The sequence below is a fragment of the Xenopus laevis genome, chromosome 1S, assembly GCF_017654675.1.
Source record: "Xenopus laevis strain J_2021 chromosome 1S, Xenopus_laevis_v10.1, whole genome shotgun sequence".
Classification (NCBI taxonomy): Eukaryota; Metazoa; Chordata; class Amphibia; order Anura; family Pipidae; genus Xenopus; species Xenopus laevis.
Window position 1 is genome coordinate 39,531,326 of NC_054372.1, and position 25,420 is coordinate 39,556,745.

General features: G+C 37.7%; 1 protein-coding gene across 3 annotated transcripts in view; it reads right to left on the reverse strand.

Annotated features, from left to right (window-relative positions):
• palld.S (palladin, cytoskeletal associated protein S homeolog) overlaps positions 1–25,420 on the reverse strand; it is a 201,256-nt gene that overhangs the window by 117,014 nt on the left and 58,822 nt on the right. For all 3 annotated transcript variants that reach the window (XM_018243218.2, XM_041579522.1, XM_041579523.1), the window contains 2 exons: positions 1,021–1,199; positions 271–337 (listed from right to left, as the gene is read on the reverse strand). In XM_018243218.2, the coding sequence (XP_018098707.1) occupies positions 271–337; positions 1,021–1,199 (246 nt within the window). The remainder of the gene's footprint in view (positions 1–270; positions 338–1,020; positions 1,200–25,420) is intronic.

Here is a 25,420-nt window from a genome sequence, read left to right on the forward strand (position 1 = left end):
AGAAGGGTTTGCAGCTGCCATATTTGGCTGCATTTCTTCTGGTGCCAAACTCCCTGGTGGCAATTGTTTGACAAATACCATGCATGCTGGAAGCCAGGGGACTTGTGGACTATTAGATAGTGGTGGGGCACTGTAGGGGGACGAACAGTTAAAAACAGAAAGGGAGGGTTTACTTAAGAGAGGAAATTCAAAAAAGACAGATGTGTAAATCATGTACATCTCCCAAATCCCACCCTACAAAATGTCACTGAATAAAACACAATAACTCACTGTGGCATTGCTCCTTGGTTTGATTTTAAAGCAAAACTTTCACTTTCTGAATCGGATGAGCTGGCACCTGGGATTCAAACAGAAAATTAGGAATAAGACACCAGTTGCCGGATGTTTTGAATTCATCACAATATTCTTAAATAGAAAATCGAAACACTATTGGCCGCGGGCACTGCCTTGCCAGAACCAGCTACAGACTCGGATACACTAATCCCTATTACGTTTCTGGTGAGCACCAGGCTTTTTAGGGACTATCCTGTCTCTATACATTGGGTACCATGGGGAATCTTTTTAACTTGAATTCATGTTTGACATTTTAGTTAAATTAATTTGGAGTGTGACAATTTTTTGTTTTTTTATTAATTTGCCACACTGTTTTCCGTGGTAGAATTAAATAGCAGTCATAGACAGAACTTCAGTGGGCAACTGCCATGAACAAAGGCAAAGAGCCCTTGCTGAATACTACTAAGCAATAACGTTTGGATTCAGCTGCCCATCTTTCCGTCCACTGTGCCCATTTGTTAGTATGAAAATGCATAAGTGATCATTTTCCCCAAGTTTTGATACATATACTATTATTTCTCTATTAACACTATCCTACACTGTTCAAAATGCTTTATAGTGAAAGAGTTTATCTGAGCAGGAGAGCATCCCAGACTCAACTAAAAACACTGCTGGTCCCATTCACTGGCAGAGGGCACTAGCATTTACTGTATATGGATTCATGCTTCCATTAGGACTTGGATTTACCTTCAACAAATATTTCTGCTGATGATGTGTCAGTGCCAAGGGGGTTGGATGCCACACACGTATATCGTCCTGTGTCTTCTTCAAATGCCTCTGTGATGACCAGGGAGTGGAGGCCGTTGCTGTCGGATGATGTATGAATGTCGGGCGAGTTACTCAACTCCTTTCCTTCACAGAACCACCTGGAGGCATAAAAGTATATCGGATATTTAAACGGCTCGGGAGGGGGAAGGTTACAGGGAAAGAGAGAAGGCATCAGTCTGAAAACAAATAAATGTAAATGTAAAGACAACAGACTGCCTGTGAGTCACACATGTGACTGATGCAAACATATATTCCCAAAAATGAATATTTGTCTATAAACGCTTTAATCTTTAAAACACTACAGACAGAACAACTTGCTCTAGGATGTGTCTCAATTGGACAAGACAGATTTATGAGTTTTTAGATATGAAAGGGGTTGGGAAGATTTATGCCTGCTCGGTCTAGACTCTAGCATCAAGCCTGGATCGTATTACACTTCACTCATGCAACAGAATTACAATTTTTTTGCATAATAACTAAAGAACAATTTAAATGAGTAAAGATCATTAAGTTCTGCCATTATTTATCGTGCATTTAGTGGAAATATCTTACAATTTAGATGGTATTCGATCGACACTGCAAATTATTACCCCTTGTTTATAAGAAGTGGTATCTTAGCTTGTTTGCTAGTTTATTTTTAGGGGAATCGCTGTAAGTATGCTTAAGTATTATTGTAAAATGTTTATCATATTATGACCACACTTATATTTGACACTACGGGTTGAAGTGAAAATTCGAATTCAAATTTTCTAATTTATTTTTTGGTCTAAACTCTCAAATTCGAATTGTGAATTATCCAAACTTTATTCGAGTTTTAATTCAAATTTCAAGACTTATCATAAGCTGGCCCTTGGCAACTGGAATTCGACTATTTGCCATCTTAAACATGCCAAATTGCTGTATTAGTCAATGGGAGAGGTCCATGGATCAATTTGGTGATGTTTGCAGCCTTCCTGACAAGTTTTTTTAAATTTCGTTTCAAGTTTTTTTTAATTCAAATCGGATTAGATTCAAGTTTTTCTAATTCAAATCTAATTCGATTCAGGTTTTTCTGATTTGAATCAAATTCGATTCAAGTTTTTCTAATTCGAATCGAATATGAATCGAGTTTTCGGGCCGATTCAATTCGAAAATTTGATTTCATCAATACATTTTGATTGGTCAAATTTCGAGTTTATGGGAGTTTAAAATAAAACCACATGAATCCGAAATTCAACCCTTGCTAAATGTGCCTCTACATGTGCCACAAATGCTCTTCTGTGCCATTATATACACACCAAACTAAAATTTTATATAACAACGCAAAAATATACACTAGTTATATTTTCATAGTAAGGTATTTAGGTAGTTATATTTTGGAAGCCTTTGATGACAATTTACGACTAGTGAATATTTTGAAAATAAGCCTCAATGGCATCTGCTAACATCTGCTGATGATGGAAATGAATGCAAACAATCCCAGAGTGATCATCTACTTGAGTAAACTAGAGGGAAGAGGTTAACGTCAAGGGCAGCAAAAAACAGACACAAGTAAATGAGTCTGGAGTGCAGAGAAGGGTTCTATGAAGGCATTTCTGATTTATTATTGAACATATCAATAGCTTCGCTTAACTTTTATACTTTCAGCCAAGCCTGATCTTACCCACCAGGAAAGGCAGGTTTGTTTAAGAGCTGAGCATTTTAGCAGCTGGGAGCTGTAGTTCAATAAGAGCAGAATAGTGAAAGGTTTCACTAGTTTTTCCTCTGAGCGTAGGACCCCCAGCCTTCTTTCATTGCCTGGGGACTCCTGCTCTTTCCGGGCCTATTAAATTTGTCATCTGGTTTGATTACTGAGAGCAATATTTGCTTTATGATTATTTGCTTCAGGGGAAAGCTAAGTTTCCATATATACCTTGCTTGGCATACATTTACATTTGTGCAGGGAGATGTAATATAAGTTACAGATAGCTGCATGCATAATTCACCAACATTTGGAATCTATTATACTAAATGAGTAGAGTGGCCCCAAACTGTGGAGCTGGTCCCCTAGAGTGGCCCAGTGCTGTGGATGTGGTACCAGTGGTACGGTATTCCGCAACCAAAAGATGCAATAATAGCAACAGAATACCAGGTATAACCTTTATCAGTATAAGGGTTTCAGTCCTAGTTTAATATATATATATGGAAATACTCTGATTCAAATATAAGCTGGTGCTAATTATTTTTGGTTATATAAACAGTCCAAAGTTAAATACATATATGTTCTTCTTTTATTGGCTTCTCTCTAGCTTTCTCCTGATCACTAGAAAATCTGCCCCATATAGATTCCTTTTCATCAATAAACCTGCACTCTAAATATTTCCCTGCTGGAATATCTCTGTTCTACCACAAACCAACACTGAGAGTTATTTTAAAGGAGAACTAAAGCCTAACTAAAGAAGTAATTAGGAATGTTGTACATTATGTTTTGTGCTTCTGTACCAGCCCAAATCTGTGCCTCCAAAGATGCCCCAGTAGCTCCCCATCTTCTTTTCTGCTGATTCACTGCACATGCTCTGTGCTGCTGTCACTTACTGGGCTTAGGGACCCACTCACAATATACAGTACACATAGAATAGAAATGTCACAATATAAGGCTGAGTAATGAATACAGATAATTACTACATGGCAGCATAGAAACCCCACTGAGAACCAACTTTTCAAGATGGTGACCCCCTGTGACAACTTTTAAGTCCTGGATCATTGCTGCTTTTGAGAAGCTGAAACTTTAGGCTGGTGCAATAAGTTCAGTATATAAAATATGGCATTTTAGTCATATTAATTTTTATGGTTTAGTTCTCCTTTAATAATTAAAGTTTGGGTGTATTGCTACTCTAGGATTTCCATATTCTAACATGGTCTGTAAATGCAGACCCTGTATTTATTCTTTAACTTAACTTCCTAAACTCAGTTTCCTAATAACTGATTTTACGTCTATAATTTTCAACAATTACATTAACATAGTTGACTTTCCCCTCCCCTCTTAATGTTATATCAACTTGGAGTAATATAAGGCTTGCCTGCTGTCCATCTTGTATAAATATCTTTCAATTCATAAGTGACCCAGGGCCCTTTAAATGGTGTGAATGAAAGCCACAGGACACAATCATATGCAATTTTCCTCCAGCAGAAATTATGCCTTTAAAAAGCTTCTCATGTAACATCAGCTGTAAAGCATCTGCCCATATATGTTTTACTATCATGGTGATTAAAGATGCACAAAATGCTGCTCAAAAGAGAAATTCATTGGAATTCTGAACAATATATGAACCGTAATTTGCGATTTCATGCTTGAACACAATCAACAAACCTTAAATAGATTCCTTCAGTCTTTGTACAGCCCTCCTGTGTCTCTGAAAACCCTTCTGCCACTTCATATGACCTGATATTGACCAGATACTCTCACCAAATGATACTGCTAAAAGCATGTTGTTAAAAGTAGCTGTGGGGGCTGCAAAAATTGAAAACTGGGCTGGAAGGATACTGCAATCTCTCCAGCTATCAACGCAGTTCAGGAATGTGCGAAAAAAAGTGCTCAACTTTTTTATGGCACTTTAAAAGTTATGAGGTATAAGGTGTTGTGTTCACTGCTAATAGTAGCACCATATTAATAACAGTTGGGACAATGCAGTTGCAGTGGGATGGGTTAAGTTGACTATGGAAAAGCCATGGCTGCCTTAGAGAAATAACCATATCACAAATGACTCAACACTTAGGATCTTATCGGAGCTACTGTATAGTTAACGAGACATAGAAGTGTTAGAGACGTTTGCAACAAGCTCAGAAATCCGACAGGAAGCTGCTTTCCTTCATGAAATTCCAAAGAGGCAAGACAGACTTAAACAAATCTATTTTTTAAACAGATGATTATAATGGAGCCGACAAGGCCATAGAGGTGAGGGCAGATGACATCTGTCTCGGACACGTGACTACGGTATATATAATCAGAACTCTTTTTTTTCGGTCTGTCTGTCTCAGTTCTGAGTTATAAGGTTTCAATGTGCCCTGTGCAACACTTCACCATCTAAACATGAAGGGTTCACATAATCCTTTCTCAACTAAACCAATTAGTTAGGTGAAAACTGAAATCCCCACTTTCAGTACTTCCTGACAGGGTCATTGTGAAGATAATGTAAATGTGTAACAGCGCAAAATAGTTGCATATAAGTAAGCAGCAATAAGCATAAACTTGCATTTTATCATTTTGCCAGCCCTTTTTGTTAAAATCATTTACAGCAAGATATTTGTGTGCAAACTAGACAATGTTAAAGGGGTTTTAGTTAACTTTTAGGATGATGTAGAGAGTGATATTCAATTCAAGACATTTTACAAATCATATTTTATTATTTGCGATTTTTGAGTTATTATATCTTTTTTATTTAGCAGCTCTCCAGTTTGCAATATGGTTGTCAGGGTCCAAATTCCCCTAGCAACCATGCACTTATTTAAGAGACTGGAATATGAATAGTAGAGGGCCTGAATAGAAAGACAAGTCTTTAAATGTAGCAATAACACAAATTTGTAGCCTAAAGCCCCCCCCATAGACTCAAAGATTTGATTTTTTTTTTGAACGACCGATTTCAGTGCAATCCAACCAATTCGCCAAATTATCGGGAGGTCGGAGTGCAATGAACGATCGTACATCTACCTATATTTCTCCCGACATCGGTTGGGAAATTGATCAGGTAGTGTAAAAAAAAAAACAGAGCATATGTTTTTCAGATGGGGTCAGTCACCCCTTTTTAAAACCTGGAAATCAGAAGAAAAATAATTAAAAACTATAGAAAATACATAATGAAGACCAATTAAAAAGTTGCTAAAAGTTACCAAATGTTAACAAAGGTGAACCACACCTTAAAGGAGTAAGAAAGCTATGGAGGTATTTTATTGCCAATAGATTAGCTGCAATAGTGCAAGCTAGAATGTTATATTTATTCTGTAGAATGTTTTACCATAGTAAAAAGCTCTATGTTTGATAGCAGCTGCAGTATTAGCTTGGTGTGAGATCACTTTGTGCCTGAGTCCCTCCCTGCTCACTTATATCTTTGGGCTCGATTACAGCAGAGAAGTGGGGGGGGGGAAGAGGAGCAAACTGAGCATGCTCACGCCCGGGGCAAGGAGGTTTAAGCTGAAGGCAGGAAGTCTGATTCAGAAGCCCATGTGTACACAATAGAAGGAAAGAAATTCAGTGTGTCTTTTGCCCGAGGACTCAGAGCAGCATTACTTTGTGGGTTTACTGGTGTATTTAGGTTGACCTTTCTGATAAGGCTTACTTAGTTTTAACCTGTCCGTCTCCTTTAAATGAAGACTGTATACTGATTGATCAGCCCATGTGCTAATTAGCAAAAACGCTTGTTCCTAATGATCCAATACACAAACACCTATGATGTCATAGCAGGGTCACTGCATGTTAGCTAGCAACAATTAGATATGGTTGAGAATATGGCTTCCCAACCAGTTGGCTATAAGTTGCTGGGACTGCCGGCTCTTCCAGGTGACCCACAAAGATCATCAAGAAGCTTTCATCAGTGAGTTTCTTGGGAGAAATGTTGCCAAATTATTTGCCACACTTGTTTGGAGGACAAGTATATGCTCCATATTGCTTACAAGCTAAGTGGGTATATCACATATAGGCACAAATAGGAGGAAAGAAGTGCACAAAGGTTTGGGTAGTGGCCCTTAAATTTCAAGACCAGACCATATAATATTCTAGTGATTGCATGGTCCTGTCTATGCATCTGCGGCCCCTCTCATGTATGTACCTAGCAAAAAGCTGCAATTTACAATTCCCAACATACTCCAATCTGACACCCATGGTACAGACGTGAGGTATGAGGGAATGATGTAAAACGATGAGGAAGCACGTTCAACACACTACATTTAAAGCAATAAAAACATACTTTATGAAACTATGCAAACAGCTATATGTTAAATTTGTCACTGCCTTCCTATCATTTCAGTGTAAAGTAGAGGTAATATTGCTTTGTGCTCACACAACATATGAAGAATGATATATGATGAAGCATGTGAGTTAGATCATCCGACGCAGGGGCTGAACTAAGAAGTATCGTCATCACCATTAAAGAATGGTAAAAGTAAGGATGTTTGTCCTTCATTGCTAGTGGCCTAATGATGCATCAAAAGCAGCACACACAGATTTGAGTATTTTCCCCTTAAATGACTCGTTCTTTTCGGTGTGGAACAGGCAACTAGAATGAAATATGAAATGAATAAACCTTGGAAGGCTTATTAATGTTACAAAAGCAGATCTCATTGTGCTTCTCAAATGATTCAAGAATCTAATTGGACTTGTGATGTTATCTGTTCAACCACAGCTGGACTTTAATCTAAAGCAGGAATCGTCATCTGATAACACCGGACATGACCCTAAATTATGCCTAATCTCTTTAGTGTAACAAATTCTTTCAGGAGTGTGCAAATAATTAGCTCCAGTGCTATAACAGCGGCACAAGCTTTCAGTGGGTGCTGGAGATGTTTTGCCATAGCATGCCTCTTGTACCGACAGTAGAAAGGGGGGAGTACTTTTGACTTTTCTTTTTTCTTTTGTTGTTGGAAGGACAGCAGTAGATGTAGCCAGAAAGTATTGCAGCCATTCTGTGTTTTTTTTAAGCCCAGACTAAAGCATTTAGGAAAACCTCATTTGTAAAACACCACTTCCTTTTGTTTCCTTGCTTTTCATTTTGATACTATTATGTAACAATAATGGTCATTCTATGCTAATTTGAAACTGTCTATAGGAAATACGATGAAATTAACGTATTGAGATATTCCTACAGTACCTCCTGCTTTTTATTAAAAACTATAGGGGCCATTTACGACAGAAGGCAGCCAGTTGCACTTAAATCCCCATTCATTAAAGGGGCTGTGCACCTTTGGGTTTAACTTTTAGTATGATGTGAATAGTGATATTCTGAGATGATTTGCAATTGGTTTTCATTTTTTATTATTTCTGGTGTTTGCATTATTTAGCTCTTTATTCACCAGCTCTCCTGTTTGCAATTTTAGCAATCTAGTTGCTAAGGTCCACATTACAGTAGAAACTATGCATTGCATTGAATAAGGGACTGGAATATAAACTGTAGAGGTTCTGAATAGAAAGATGAGTAATACAGAGTAGCAATAATAATACATTTGTACCCTTACTGAGCTCTTGATTTTTAGATGGAGTCAGTGGGCCCTCCATTTAAAAGCTGAAGAAGAAGAAGGCAAAAAATTCAACAACTATAACAAATAAATGATGAAATTGCATTGCTTAGAATTGGCCATTCTATAACAAACTAAAAATGAACTGAAAAGTGAACATCCCTTTAAATGTACACGTATTAAAATGCACTCCTTGCACTTCTGTATAGCTGTTAGCTAGTGATAGGCGAATCTGACCCGTTTCGCTTCGCTGAGAATTCACGATCAGGCCCGGATTTCTGGGCAGGCCACAAGTGATGGGGGCAGCATGCCACCTGCTGGCCGCAACTGAACCTGTCCCCACCACACTCCGAACCTGGCACTCTGAACCCGCCCGCCACCGCATCTCAACCCATCCTCCCAGTGTTGGCAAGTAGGAACATTGCAAATGAGGCAAGTATCGGGACTTTGCGAGAAGGATGGGGGGTTGTGAAGGGTTGGGGAGTGCAGGGGATGTGTGAGTGGGTCGGGGGGTGAGCTGGTCGGTGGTGGGGGGGATGAGCGGGTCGAGGGAAGGGGTGAGGGGGCAGTGTGCGGCCTAGGGGAGCACCTTTGAGAAATCCGGCCCTGTTGACAAGCGACAAATTGCGCAACAAACCTGGTGAAAAATGTTGATCATCACTAGGGTTCATAAGTGCAGTGCACTTATGTCTAAAGAATCTGTCACACACATCAATCTCATGGAAATCACACCAACCAGACTCCAAACACAATTGTGTTAATTGTGACACACTGGTTGCAACTACATTAGAAACAACTGCCCCTGGTGACCTCAACCAGGTTGGAATTCTGGGAAAATAGCATCTGCTTAGTCCAGAGGACTTGGGGGTACTATACCGATAGTTGTGTATGAAATCTTGAGTTAGGAGAGCGAATCAGCAAACCAGTCCCCCAAGATGTCACAGATGATATTGAAACAGCCTCACTAGTTTTGTTTGGTGTTTAATTTAAGCATTTAATGGCATTTCTCCTCCAAGTCTGCTAATCAGCAGCTGGCTTCTGCTACATTGTTTCAGGAGTCAGAACCAGAAGTCAGAGACTATTGCCCGATAGATACTGCTTTAGTAACAGCTACATTTACAACCATTAAAATTAATAATTAGTATAACAGTACCTATGTTGACATATTTATACAACATCTGTATTCCAATTATCACCTAATGAGGTTGTAAAAGCTTCTAAATGAGTTTCAGTAATGAATGTTTCACACAGTAGCAGTCAATAATTTACTGTTTGTAAAAAGTAAAGAATGTGAAACAATGTAGACATTGTATTTAGATGGGATGCTCTCTGACACTGAAGGGCAACATTATGGGAGTCAAATAATAAAAGTTGAAAAGTCAGTAATAGATCTAGTAACCCATAGCAAGTACTCAGAATCAGGTGACCAGTAAGTGCAAGCTCTATTGAATTTTGAACAATCACAAGACTCATGGGAACCCTGGAATTACCAGCAGCCTGAATGTGTAAAATAATGGTGTTATATTGTATGGTCTTTATATTTTATAAATAGGAGAATAGGATCAACATGAACTACTAGTTGGTTAGTTTACCAAGGCTGGTGCAAACTTCGCCATTTCTTTGCTATTACCTGAATTGTAAACTATCTAGATTAATTTTTAATATAAGAAAACATGATCTTTATCTCAATCACGTTTTCTATCAATTCTTTTTTTTTCCATATTTGGACAAAAAAAAATGTTGAGGGGAAAAATGTTGAAAAAATAATAAATAGTGTCAAATGTGAGGGTTACACATGCTTTAGCATATACACGTGCTTATGGATGGTGTAATCAAGTGACTTCAGCACAAATATCCCAACTGGCTAGGATAAGCAGCCGTTCCTTTTACTGGAGTGTTTTACCACCCTTATTTATTGAAAAACGGCTATCAAAACTTACTTCATAGCTTGTATTAACATTATGTAAGTATGTTAGAACGTGTGTATCCTGGTGGAGCTCTACAAATAATATGACACGTTGTTACAATAACACACACATTTATTGTTTTTACAATTAAGTGGGAGCTTGAAATGCACACTGTTGCAGAATACTCCATGCATATCACTGAGCACTACTCCTCCTTGGAACACATCTCCTGTGTGCATATAGCAACTGGCTTGGCCACTTTGGGAAACAGAATCATTAACGGAACAGTAACACCAAAAAATTCAAGTGTTTGACAATGTAAGGTAGTGTTGCCCTGCACTGTTAAAACTGTTGTGTTTGCTTCAGAAACACTACTATAGTTTATATAAACAAGCTGCTGTGTAGCCATGGGGGCAGCCATTCAAGCACAGGCTACTCAATGGATAACAGATATGCTCTGAAGAATCCCACTGAGTTCATCATTTGTTTCCTTTGCCTTTACTCCTTTTTTAGCTTTGAATGGCTTCCCCCATGGCTACACAGTAGCTTGTTTATATTAACTATAGTAGTGTTACTGAAGCAAACACACCAGTTGTACGAGTGCAGCACAAAAGTACATTATATTGTCATTCCTTTAAAACACTTTCATCTTTTGGTGTAACTGTTCCTTTACGCAACAGATTTCACTTAAAATCAAACTGGGGAAACAAGAGTTATTTTCCCCAATTACTAAAACATTCCTAACAGTCAGGAAAGTGTTTAGCAAATAAGTACATTTATCAAGGCAGCGTTACAGCTTGTGCAAAAGATAAACAAAGGAATAACAGAATAGTCAATCTGCTCCTATGTGATAATGTCACATATACATACTATTACTATCCCCTGCTCCTTTCAACAAACAACTCTCCTGTCCATGGGGCTCCATTATGAGGCAGTTCTGTAATCACACACCTTTTGGGCCACTAAAGACCGCTCTGCATATAGTTGGTGTCATGGGTGGAATATGATCACAACAAAGCAATATACAAGAGGTGATGCAGTACCTGAACAGGACTGGACAAGGGAATGTGCTGAATGATTTACATTGCAAGCTGTAAATATCATCACCGTGTTATTTTACAGTTTTATGTGCCAAAGGCAAGCAGGTAGTGTCCTGCAACATACTGTTACCCCTTGATAAAATGCAATGTATAGCCAGCACACTTATCATTTGCAAAACCCATTGTGAGACTTGCGAATATCCTACGTGGATTAAAGTATCCCGCTAGAATACATTTTCACAAGTCTCTGCTTAAAGGAATAGTAACATCAAAAAATGTAAGTGTTTTTTAAAGGAGAACTTAACTCCCCAATAATAAAAACCACTACCATACATAGTGCCCCCTTCCTGCTTCCCCCACATAGGTGATTACCCCTGAAAGTGCCCCTAATTCATTACTCACGTATAGGTGTAGCGTAAATGCAGCAAAGCTCATGGTTGCCATCTTCTGGCTCTTCGGTAAGCAACATATTGGTGCATGCGCAGTTGGAGCGGTCTTCCGATTTGTAGCAACTGTGCATGCCCAAAAGTGTTGGAAATTGCTGAAGAAAAGGAAGAGGACCCGGAGAAGACTGGAGATCCAGAAGATGGCACCCATGAGCTCCGCTGCGCAACCATTAAAGCATATGGAAGTCAGTCAGTATAGCTAAAAATCATACCCCGCTACAAAGACTAGGAATACACAGTTTTGAATACCAAAGTGCCAGCACTACTGATTTGAATAAAAATTGAAACTGTTATATTGGCCCAGCAACTTTTCAAACATAAATATTCTAGTTTTACCAAAAAAACAGCAATTAAAGGGGAAATGTGTCTTTATAGTAAACTTTTATATATGTACCTATCCTATCAAAAAAAAAAGAGAGTTTGTCTTATTTGCCTTCCGTCCTACAACTGAAAATGTTGTCTGGTTGTCACAGGGTCACTGACCCCAGCAACCAAAAAACAAATTATCTGTAAACCTTTCAATTTTTGCAATTCTTATGTTCTATTAGTTATTTTATTTTTTCTATGCCTTCTAGTATTCCCCTTCCATTTTGTTTTTTAAAACCGTTCCTTGGTTCCTAAGGGGTTACTAGGCTAGCTATAGGCTAAAGACTATTGTCCAAGTCTAATTGGTGAAGAACAATACAAAAGTAAATATAAAAAACGGAATTATTTTTCTTAAGATTATCTTGCCCACATCATACTACAAGCTCATTTTACTGGGAAGAATTGGTTTAAACTATTGCAATGACAAAACATTGCTGTTCTAAATTTTATTTAAAAAGAACAAAAAAAAAGGCAAGAAAATGTTGGTTATTCAGGTTTCCCGGGCCCATCAGTGTTTGCTTGTGCTCAGCTCAGCCGAATGCATATTGCTTTTTTAAGAATTCTACAGATGATTGAGAAGGTGGCCTACTGCTCTATGACTCTTGCAGGAGTTGAAAGCAAATAGAAAGGACCACACAGTTGCTTGTTTATTTTTCCAACAAGGTTTATTTGCCTTTATCCTACCAGCACACACACTCCTTGATGAAAGTGGATTAAAACAGGTATTGTGAGTTGCAAAGCAGATATTTTTTACTTGTATCTCATCTTGTTGTCCTTTCAAAGGATTTATTGCTTAATATTTTGCTTACATTAGTGATCGATTCATTATACTAACTATACTAGAGCAGTGATTAACATGTCCTAGCCTCACATGGAATCAATAGTACAATAGTGCCCTTCCACTGAATAGGTGAAGAAATTGGTGGAAATGGAACACTCCCAATACGGTGTAGTTAGTTATACACTGAGTAATTACTTCATGGAAATGCATTAAGCTCCTGCACAAATCTGTACAGATGTGGCGGATACTGTAGGGAATTCTGCTCCACCTAATGCTACAGTCATAAAATATCACAATATCAGAAGGGATAGAAAAGAACCCCCACTTGATCAGTTAAACTAAAGCAGTCACAATGTATTTTTTACACACTTATTAAGTCCCAGTTAAGTTATAAGCACTTGGATAAACACCACTTATTAGTACATTAGGTTAAGTATATCACTTAGTAATAAGTTATAAAGTGCTGTGCAATAAGTTATAAAGTGCAGTGCAATAAGTTGATTAGATTTTAAAAAAAAATCAGAAATCCAAAAGGATCTATATTGCAATAGACCATAGAATTCGGACGAGACCCCTTCACACAGATTTGTACCCTACCAAATTAATCAATTATATTGTGCCAAATTGATGACTAAATTATTAATTAATAGTTAATATGTCATTAAATAAATTGCTTGCATTGAAAATACTAGATTGAGAGAATTAATTCAATAAATATAAAGTGCTAAGAAGTGCTGTATTAGTTAATACTCCTACGTGAATAGTAAGGTTCAATTGATTAAAATTGATTAAATTAAATAGACTGCCAATTGATAGGATAAAAACTAAAATCAATGCTCAAATTCATGAAACAAGGAGGAAAATGAAATAAGAGGAGGTGGAGTTGTCCCAAAACTGTGCCTAAATTGTTTCTATCCCTGGGACACCACAAAGATGGAGAAGGCAGAGTAACCGGGACTGTGGTCTCAGTTTTTAAGATGGGCCCTAAACTGGTATGAGAAGCTAATATGTCCTAAAAAATTCCACGGTCTCCTGAGAGTTTAAGTATACAGAGAAGGAGAAAGAACTGAACCGAGCAAAGATTATTTCCTCCACCACCAAAAAATGTTTTTCACCTTTTTTTTTTAATTAAAGTTAAAAGTAGCCAAAGATCAATGGATAAGAACGCTGACGCGTGTTTCGCAATATTTGCTTTGTCAAGGCGTAATTACGCCTGTGACATCATTGGCGGGTCTATAAAAGGAAGCCTGTAGGCGGGTACGGGCAGGTGGAGGGAGGGTGGGATTCAGGCGGGTGCGGGTTGGGAAAAACCTGATCCGCACACCACTAATTGGGATTACCCCTAAAGGCAAGCTTCTGTCTACAGTGAGAAGTCAAATCACGGTAATATTAGCTATTCAGTGTTCCAAATATAAGTTTAGAGACAGTATGTATTATATAAACTACTGTGACTAGTTTCCTAATATACTAACTGGACCTCTTCTTCCCCTCTTACAACAAAACAGGCAGCAAAATAGATGGGCAATGATGGCTCGTTTTCAAAGGCTTTGAATGTAACATAAAATATAATTTATTATAATACACAAAAGCCATGAATATCTTGTAAATTATATCCTTATAAACAGTGAGTTCTGATGTCATCAGTTATAAACGGTGAGTTCTGATGTCATTTCTGTCACATGACTCACTGAAACTTGTGTATTATAATAAATAAAGTACCCCCAGTTGCAAAATATGAGGATATTAGAAGTTACCTCGGAGTTCCATGACCTGTATAAAAACACTCAGCCTTCGGTAACTTATAATATCCTTATATTTTACAAGAGGGTGTACTTTATTCACTATATAATGCTGGTTAAACCTCATATATGAAAACTATGAATTATTCCAATTCATATCCCTAAATATTTAAAACATGTAACAGATTACTAGAACATCTGAATCAGTACCTACAAAATATAATTAGTTCTACTAATCCCTAGGTGGGAAACCACAGCAAGTTATAAAAAATGACTTCCCAGCAATACTCAACATTTCCAGTGTACATATACTATGCAGGTACTGAAAATGAGGTATAACTGCATCTCAGAATATATCCTGTCCATAATGACTTGTTTAATCAATTTCATAATAAACTGGTAAATACAATTGTTTCTTCTTTTTCTTCTTTATACCACCTACTGGCAGATACCTGAACAAAAAAACTAAAGCAATGAGATGGACTAAAGAAATACATGTCCTCTCTCTCTCTCTCCAGCCAGAGGGTGAACTGGGTTTCTGGTGGAACCAAAACTGCTTTAAGGTATGGGATACTTTATCCGGAAACCTGTTATCCAGAAAGTTCAGAATTACGGAAAGGCTGTCTTCCATAGACTCCATTTTATCCAAATTTTTAAAAATGATTTCCTTTTTCTCTGTAATAATAAAACAATACCTTGTGCTTAAGCTCTAATTAAGATATAGCCAGCCTTTTGGGTTTATTTCATGTTTACATGATTTTTTTTAGTACACTTAAGGTATGAAGATCCAAATTACAGAAAGATCCGTTATCCAGAAAACAACAGGTCCCGAGCATTCTGGATGATAGGTCCAATACCTGTATGATGGGTCATATATGCTGGAAGTATGTAAGGATCCAACACTGCACTGCATATAAACATTTTCAAAAGACTAGAGTTTGACTTACACCATTTATACCCATTGCAGAGGTTATGGTTCCATTTCACTATGTGATAATAAAGTTTTATTATCACAGAGTGATATAGAGCCATAACCATCAGCATGCTTCTGAACAGGTCTGGGACCCATAGGTGGAACACAGATTTCCCACTTTCTTTTAATTGCTGCTGGTGGCTTCCCATATGCCTCTTACCCAGATATTCGAATGTTCTGTATATATTTCTCAGTATTATTATTATTGGCCCACCAATCCCAACACTCCAAAATTTCAGTGTCAAGAACTGCCAGTCAATATTTGCTTTACTTTTCTGCTCAGCAGTGAAAATACTTAAACCAAAAAGCAACCCTTTCTTAAGTTTTCTCTCCCCAAGTTTACATGGTGCAGAATACTGAATGCTTTATATTTAGTTCCAGCACTTGATTAAAGGATCAATTACATACATTTTTAAAAAAAAAAAAATATTCATTGGTATAGAACAAAAAAAAAACACAGTCTTTATTAAGAAATAACACTGAAACTCTGCTTGCGCTCCTCTTCAGAAAAGGCGACAGGGTGACAATCCATCATGTGATGCTCGATTTCTCCTCCCTGGCTATCTCCTATAAGGAAAGCAGGGAGGAGAAATCGAGTGCCGCATGATGGGTCGTCTTTTCTGAAGAAGAGTGCAAGCAGAGTTTCGGTAAAAAAGACTTAGCGAGTCTAAAAGTTTAATTTGTCTTTAATTTGTCCAAAATATCAACAAAATATCACCAAACATCACCAAAACACTTTAAAAAAGCATTTACTTGTGTTATCTTGTGTATGGCAACATTTAGCCCACTTTTCCTGATCCTTATGACGTTTAAATCTATTTGTATTGAGATAGCATTAACCCTGTAGCCAAAGCCATTTATTGGAGAAAATAATGCTCTGGGCTCTAAGCCTCCTTAGACAGAAAATGTTCTTGGTAAAATATAGATTACAAACTATCGCCCTGTTTAACATGTGCAAAATATTTTGTTTTCATGACAAAACTTTCAGATATGGTTTATGACAAATTACATGTTAGTACAAGAGTAGTGAATGAATGAAAAGCAAATATATTGTTAACGCCACTATAGCATTAGCTGTTAAAAGGATTATATAGGAGTGTGGGAAAAGATTAGAAAGTCTAACTAAAAAACAAAAAAAAAAAAAAAAAACACAAACAAAACCACAGTAGTTTACAAATATATTGTTTTTGCATGATGATAGTGGAACCTGAGCTTCTCACATTGCTTTAAATTGTTGCAGTGATTCCCTGAGCATTGATTACTGGCACTTGTAAGAAAGATCAGAAAGTCTAATGCCCTATTGCCCTCACATTCACTGAACACTTGTGTATTGATAGCCACAATATCTATACTACATTGTATATACAATAGGTTTATAATGGTCTTTACTTTACAATTTCACCGCAACAAATTACACTTTTGCTAAATTCAGATTTAAAAATGTTGGTAAGAGATTGAATTTTAAGATTAAAATAAAAGGCTTATTTATATTATTTTAGTGTCAAAATGGGATAGTGTTTATGGTGAGGTGTATACATGAGGCTAAGTTTTAAATACCAGGGATGCACGCAAGATTGGGTTTGGCTTTCAGACAATTTTTTTTTTCCAGGATTTGGATTCAGCTCAGCTGAACACTTAAAATTCAAGGGAATTAAAAGTGCTGAACCGCTAATTGCAGCTATTTGTTGTTCCCACATAATGCCATTTTTATCTTTCATACTGAAGGATTAAGTAAGTAACCTTATACAAATTAAGTAAGTAACCTTATACAAAAATGATGGATTTGGTGAGTCCATAAGGAAAAAAAGTACATTTTAGAGGCCCTTTATGTTTCTTCCTTTTAAGTATTAAGGAGAAATAAATTGAACTTTAATTAAACTACTATTCTTCCGTTTTTAGAAAGTGCTCCAACTGTGGTCGGAACTGTAACATTTACAAAACAGAGCATGAGCTGAGCATGTGGTCACACCAGAACAGCTTCATTGTCTGCCCTTTGGCTGGGTGCCCTGTATGCAAATACCTGCTTTTCCTTGGTAATCTCAGCAACACAAATCATTATTATGCTGCTACTCTGATTTCTTGAAGTGGGATGTGAAGAAGAAAAAGCAGTTTTTAATGTGCTCCTTTTGGAGCTGCTCCAAATGACTATTTTGTCTGACAATATAGCCTTCTTATATCAGGGAGTGCCTCTCTAATTATGCATCCTGGATTTCCATGTAAAGTCTGTAAAGACTTTTAGGATTAGCAATGTCCAAGTAATCAAGCAGGGTGGAAAGCACCTTTAGTTATGCTCAATTAAGAGATGTCATAAAACACCCTGCTCACATAGGCAGAAAATAATCTTTTCCTTCCCTTAAGTTGTGTCTCATACATTGGCCTACTGCCATAGGACTAATTAACGGTGAGCGAGTTCATTATACCACTAGTTGGGCTCCTTGTCTGATAAAAAGGTCCGTGTAAGGTGCAGATCATGAAACTGTTGGGAGGGCATCTATTCTCAAGCCATCATTTTTGAAATCGAGGCAGGTGGACAGTATGGTTTTTCTGGTGGATGCCAGTGGACCACTTTCCCCAGAATCTGTCATTTACAGAGTACCCTCTTAAATTGGGTGGATGGCATTTTAAAATGTGTAGAGATCAGATTTGCATCAGATTCCCCCCCCCCTCTGGTGTATCTGCCCTGGTGCCACCTTTTGCTGGTATATTGAGTGTATTTATTAATCTACATTTTTAAGCCCATTCTGATTGTATTTCTTTTTGTAGTGGTGTACCTAGATGGCCCATCCACTGGTGCAGTTAAGAATCAAAGACCCATAGTGTAGGTACAATGTAAGGTACCATGTCTTTCCCCAGCACCCTTGCCACCAGGTGATGCACTTTGAGGTTGCTGACATATCCCATAACATGTACAATTGTGGATTTATTAAGGCCTCCTCCTTAGGTCAGTCTTGCTTTGGCTGTTGTTCTGAGCTCATGCTGAAAGGCCAGCGACCTACTTTCATTTGGCATGGATTCTAACACAAATGTTTGCACTTAGTAAATGAATGCTGTCATTGTTTTTCCAGGATTCAATAGTGCTGTGCAGTTTATTCTTCTACTTAAGAGTTTTCATGAACTGCATACTGACACAGAAATATGTTAGTTTTACATGGGATTATAAACTTTATGGAAGTTATAAACCTATATTTTGCCAATAACATATCTAATATTACATTCATTTTCAGAGTTTGGACAGTAGGAGTAGAAGCCCTCTAACAACTTAGGTAATGTTGTGGCTTCTCGAGCTTCTTGAACATTAAAGCAGGGATCCCCCAACCTTTTTTACCCATGAGCCAAATTGAAATGAAAAAAAAGTTGGAGAGCAACAGAAGCTTGCAAAAAGTTCCTGGGGTTGATAAATATGGGCTGTGTTTGAATAATGGTAGCCTCTATATGGATCTGCAGTCTACTGAGTCTATTTGGGTGTAAACCTGCTTTTAATGCAAATAAATCTTGCCTCCAAACCAGGATTTCAAATAAAAGCACCTACTTTGAGGTCACTGGAGGCAACATCCAAGGGTTTGGTGAGAAACATGTTACGACTTTACAAATGGAGTCACATTTAAAAAAATCCTCTAAAACTACTATGTAAAGTTTTCTTGTTATAAAATAATAATATAGAAAACTGAAGGCTGCAGATATCAGTCAAGGAAAAAGAATTGAAAAAGAGTTCTGTAGTGGGTTGGTACTAGCAAAAAGATGCAGGTATTGGGATGGGTTGTAGGAAATGTGGAGATGGAAGTGGGTAAGGGTTCCTATGAGCTGCAGGCTAGGATTCTCTGCCTCAATGTCCTCCTCACCCTGCACTAAGTTTATAGAACTTCTAGAGTTATTATGGCATCACATCTGTTTTATGATGGCAAACAGTTAGAAATGTAGGTTGTAAGTTGGCTGCCAGTCTACCTGATTAGTCCCACAAAGGTCAAAACAGTAAAGGGCTGCGTCCATTGCTGGACATCAACCTAATGAACATATTTAGAAATATGATATTATGATACACTCAGGAGCAATCACCATATCTGGCTGCGTAAATATACAACCAAATAATTTAATTACTGCAAAACTATCCTAAAATGTTTTGTGGCAATTTGATTTCACCTTGCATATTTTAAAACTTTTTAGCCCCATACAAATGGCAAAGTTTGGAGATTGTGTTGTAGGCATGGGGAATCTAGGATGCCTCAATTTGATCTGACAACTACAATATATTTAACTGGCTTCAAGGATTAGCACACCTAAAAATTACATTTTATTAGATTGTTTTATTATCATGTTTGTTAGGTTGGAGTTGGTCCATCTCCAACAATAATTCTCAGACCCATTCGGATCTGTTTAGTCTGCAGAGAATAGAGCAGCACAGGGAACTCAAGTCATTATCTTCAGTGGCTTTCAAGGTGACTGAAACACAAGAATGCCCCTGTTAAGCTCAGTACACTTGTTCAGAAATGTGCTCAATTCAAGAGTGATCGTCTGTCAAAGTTTCACTTATTTTTCAGAAAACAGAAAAATCTCCAATCCTTCATTACTCCCTCTTGCAATAAAGCTGGACAGACCAGTGAAAAGAAAGCTAGGCACAGGGTAAGTATTTGCACCAACAATAAGGCTTCCTAATGTGTCAATGTTTTTGGCATCTCATTTACACTGAGCTACATAATGTACAGGTACATATTTTAGAAAAAAATCATTAAGGGGCCGATTCACTAACTTCGAGTGAAGTATTCGAAGTAAAAAAACTTCCAATTTCGAAGTGTTTTTTGGGCTACTTTGACCATCGAATGGGCTACTTCGACCTTCAACTACGACTTTGAATCGAAGGATTCGAACTAAAAATCGTTCGACTATTCGACCATTCGATAGTCGAAGTACTGTCTCTTTAAGAAAAATCTTCAACCTCCTAGTTCGCCATCTAAAAGCTACCAAACTCAATGTTAGCCTATGGGGAAGGTCCCCATAGGCTTTCCTTAGTTTCTTTGGTCGAAGGATATTCCTTCCTTCGTTGGATTAAAATCCTTCGAAACGTTCAATTTGAAGGATTTTATCGTACGATCGAAGGAGTAATCCTTCGATCGTTCGATCGCACTATTTGCGCTAAAATCCTTCGACTTCGATATTCGAAGTCGAAGGATTTTAATTCCCAGTCGAATATCGAGGGTTAATTAACCCTCGATATTCGACCATTTGTGAATCGGCCCCTAAGTGACAGAACTGATATAAGAGCCCCACATACCCAAATGCAAAGATCTCTTATCTTCAAACAACCACAGACCATAAACACATAACATAGAAAAAATACTATTAAAACTAGGTATTATTAGGAGCTAGATTTCCACACAAGGACTTAAAACAGCAGAATTTCATGCCTGTAGAAAATCCTGCTTGAAGATTGTCAGTTGCATAGCTAGAATCCTCAAAGGAAAACTATACCTGTTATCTGTTGCTCAAGTATTCATTTTGGGAGTATAGTTTTCCAAATCCTATACTTGGTTATATCAGCGCAATACATAGTTCGTATTCAAGGCTGTCCAGACTTCCCTCTCACTTTTTAAACAATAACCAGATAATATATTAATATTTTTATCACAATGTTTTATTTATAAAATGTCAACACCAAAAATTCGGATGCATTTATCCAAATGACAGCCCTTGTGTCCTTTTTCCTTGTAAAGGCATCACATCAGCCCAACTACAAAATCAGCAGCAACTGACAAAAAAAAGCTCTTGTGCATTCACTTAGGGTGTGGCCTAATTCCTTTAATGACTATGGCACATTGTATTAGTGTAAAGAGTCACAGTGATATAGAAATATAAGAATGGCTAAAGGAGTAAACATTGCCTTTCGTTAAGCTGCACCTTTGAGTATTTGTGCCCAAAATGAATGGCTGGCCATTCAGAAAAGCAGTCTCAGTGACATATGACCAGGCCTTTCATCAAGTATTCTAGTCAGCTGCTGAATGAAAGGATGCCCCTGACTCTCATTTGAATTGTCAGATCTCTTGAGTTATTTGACTCGGGTTATCTTCAATTAGCATCACATACTGCACCCCTCTCGTGCCATAGTCAGAGCCCTGGCAACTTTCTGTTTGCTGAAAACCTGACCTGACTTCTAATGAACAGTTTTTAGCACTCAGCATATAGTATGGAAGGAAAGACTGTCTTGCTGCTCCTGCCAAGTTGTTTTAGAAGAAATATATAAAGTGAGCAAAGTAAAAAACATCTTGCAAATGGTACATTCTTCTAGGTCTGTAGCTTTTCCAGCATCCTGAAAAAGAATAATGTGGCCACATTATTTTATGGCTCCTTCTAAGCAGACAGAAAGTCTCTCTCATACCCTTCAGAGGAAATTGAACTGATCTCCAAGTACTCACCAAACCATCTTCTATCAATCTACTACTCAACATCTCACTCAAACCTTAACTTCAGACTATTTGATATTTTTGAAATCTATGAGCCTCTGGCAAACATTAATGGAAAGCAATAATCACAGTGATTATGGGTAATAGAGATATTTTGTGATGTACATGGTAATAGTGAATGGCATACTATTTTAGAATGAAATGGTTGGTGTAAAAAATACACAGAAATTGTAATGTGTAAAAAAATCCCATAAAGGAACCTATTAACTATATAGCATATTAATTAAATAGCATAAGAGAGTATTTACCGTAATGTTGCCTTTGTACCTGTATTTATATTTTTGCTGCACTTATATCAATGTGAAACAAAGATGATTATGTCAATCCAGATATTAAAAAGGTATCATAAAATGCCATTCTGTATATTAGCAGAGGCATTTTTCTTTCAATGTCTCGAAAAATGTGCTGCCTGTGATACTTACTGCAAAAGTGACAGGCCTACTATGTATCCTCATAGCCTGGGAACCCCATGGTGTCTGGCATTCAAAAGAGATGGGTTAACACAACACATATGAACATCAACAAAAACCTTAATTTTTGTTCTAGTGAATTAGAATCTAGCAAACTTCCACACATGTGCCAATACCTTTATTTCTCCTTTAAACAATAGTTTGAGAACTAGTTGAGAGTTTTTTTAACAACATGGACTTTTATAAAGAGGGCACTACTCAGTGGAGACTACGGTGCACTTTTAATAATCACATGTCATGATTTTATGGCCAAAAGAGTCTGGAGAGATTTTCAGATACTAAAAACAAAAGTAAATCCATTTTAACAGAAGGCAGGAAATTTAAGAAAACTGGCTCATGCAGACCCCACACAGGATCCTAATATTTTAAAACTAAGGGATAAAATGTTCATTAAAGCAGAAATGGGGTACTCCTGTTCTATTCAACAAATACTGCAAGTCCTGCAAAAGAAATCAGTGCTCCGTACCACAAGCCGCACGTTGTACTCTCCTGCCAAGAAACTTTTATTGCAGAAACATATACACACACACACACACCACATGCAGCTGGCAATTGTGCTTATAATTGCATATACAGAGGCCTCTTGTATCCTTCTGATCACATTTTAACTCATACATTCTTATATAACCACAAGGAAGCCAATTTATTTTAGTCGACTACTGGTGCTGGTTTAAAAAAATAAAATGGCCATAGAGCTCTATAAGTTACCTACAAACTCAATCTGAACTGAAAATATTTTTTTTCTATCAACGCTAGCAAAAACTGCTGCCATCATTTACACGTTTGCATGTTTTGTAAGGATTTAGGAATCCAGACATCGTAAACCTAACCAAGGATTCCAACACAAAAACTCTCTAGCTGTTCTTCAGCTAAAACTTTAAGAATTCCTTGTCCACAAAAAAAATCTATACGAATATTTATAAATAATAATAAAAGCTAACTAAAGGTTGAATCAAGTTTTCACCTTGTTAACGTGTTATTGCGCCAATGATTCCAAGCTTGGTCAATGCAGGGCACATAGAACTTGTGAAACATCTTGCTGTATGCTGTAACTTACAGTATGTACAGTAGCCCTATCGCCTTTTAGGTTTATTCTTGAGCACGCTACTTTGTCCCTGCGCTTGATCCTTGCAATTTGCATGTAGAAACAATGTGTCCAGCTACTCTAATAAAAGGCCTATACAGCCCCCAAGGGTGATCCTGGCCGCTCCGCCGCCTGAGGCAGCAGCAGTTGCTGCTCCCCCCTCCCCCGGTAATTCGCTCTTAAAGTACCAGGAGCAGCATTTTTGCTGCCCCTGGTACCTAGTGGGGAGCTGCCGCCTGAGGGGACAGCCTCATCTCGCCTCATTGGCGAAGCACCCCTGACAGCCCCACCCAGGCTAAATTTAGCACTGGTTTGTGGCAGTTTATGGCAGTCTCTCTGGCATCTGCCAGGAAATCTACATTGCAAGCTCAGGCATGCATACGAGTACAAATACTGGGCACACAGATGCAAGGCAACCCTAACAGTCAGAAACACCTACTTTAAGGAAGTAATACATCCAAAGTGTTCTTAGTGCAGCTCCGGGAACCCATGTGGGGGCTTGTTACAGTGGCAGATGGTCTATTAGGGTGAGATTTTGGGTGAAAGTGTAGTTGCAGTCCTAGATATTCTTGAAACTAAGGCTGAATTACTGATACACTAATATTCTTCTATACATGTACCTGTAACCTTGTTAAAGGAACAGTAACATCAAAAAAATGAAATTGTTTTAAAGTAATAAAAATATAATACAGTTTGCTTTAGAAACACTACTATTGTTTATATAAATAAGCTGCTGTGTGGCCATTCAAAGGAGAAAAGGCTCAGGTTACACAGCAGATAGCAGATAAGCTCTGTAGAACATAATGGTGTTATCTGTTATCCACTATTTAACCTGTGCCTATAGCCTTTTTTCAATTTCTGCCATTGCTACACAGCAGCTTGATTATATGAACTATAGTAGTGTTTCTGAAGCAAAGAGATCAGTTTTACCAGTGCAGGGCAACAGTACATGATATTTTCATTACTTTAAAACACTTTCATTTTTAGGTGTTACTATTTCTTTTAAGGAGGTCTCCCGAGTAATAAACCTACAAAAAGTCTAAATGCAATTCAGATAATCCCACACACTTGTCAGTGACAACAACAGTCTGGATTCAATGCATGTGGTGTGATATAATGGGATAACTTCTGAAACGTATATAGCAAGAAAAGCTGGGGTGGCCAGCCTCAGGCCTCCAGCTGCTTTAGAACTACAATTACTTGCATCAGATTTCCAAAGATGATGGGTTTTCTTGTTGTAAAACAGCCAGAAACCCAAACGTAGCATCCCTGCTACATTTAAAGCTTTTTTTTTTTCTTAACATTTACTAGATTATTCGCAGTGATTAAATTGGGGAGTTTTACAGCACCAAATGTGAGAAACTGCCACCTAGGAGAGAAGCAACTTCAACAGTTGCTGTGCAATCTGCAAATCCCAATTGAGTATCAGCTGTTGTGTTGTGGGGAAAGTTTCCCTTACCTGCATTATGGAGCAGTTGTGCAGATAATCACACACGTACATATTATTTGTAGGTGGGTCAACATAACAATTTCTAGAACACCAGGTACATAATCGGAAGATTGTAAGCACCTCTGGGGAAGCGACTGCCATGAATTATGAACAATGTCTAAAGTTCGGCAAAGGCATGTTGGTGCGATAATGCACTATAATCATAATTAATAATTAATAATTACTAACAGCTACTAACACCTCTGTCAGCACCCTCTCTGAATGCTTCATGCCCAGTTTTCATTCCCCCTGCAGGCAAAGAAAATCTTTGGTCTCAGCATATAAAAAAGGAAAACATTGATACAAAACCCAATGCATCTACTGCTTTCCTGGAAAAAATGCATGCCACTCTGTCCTTTGTAAATGTATCCATATACTACCAAAGGCCAG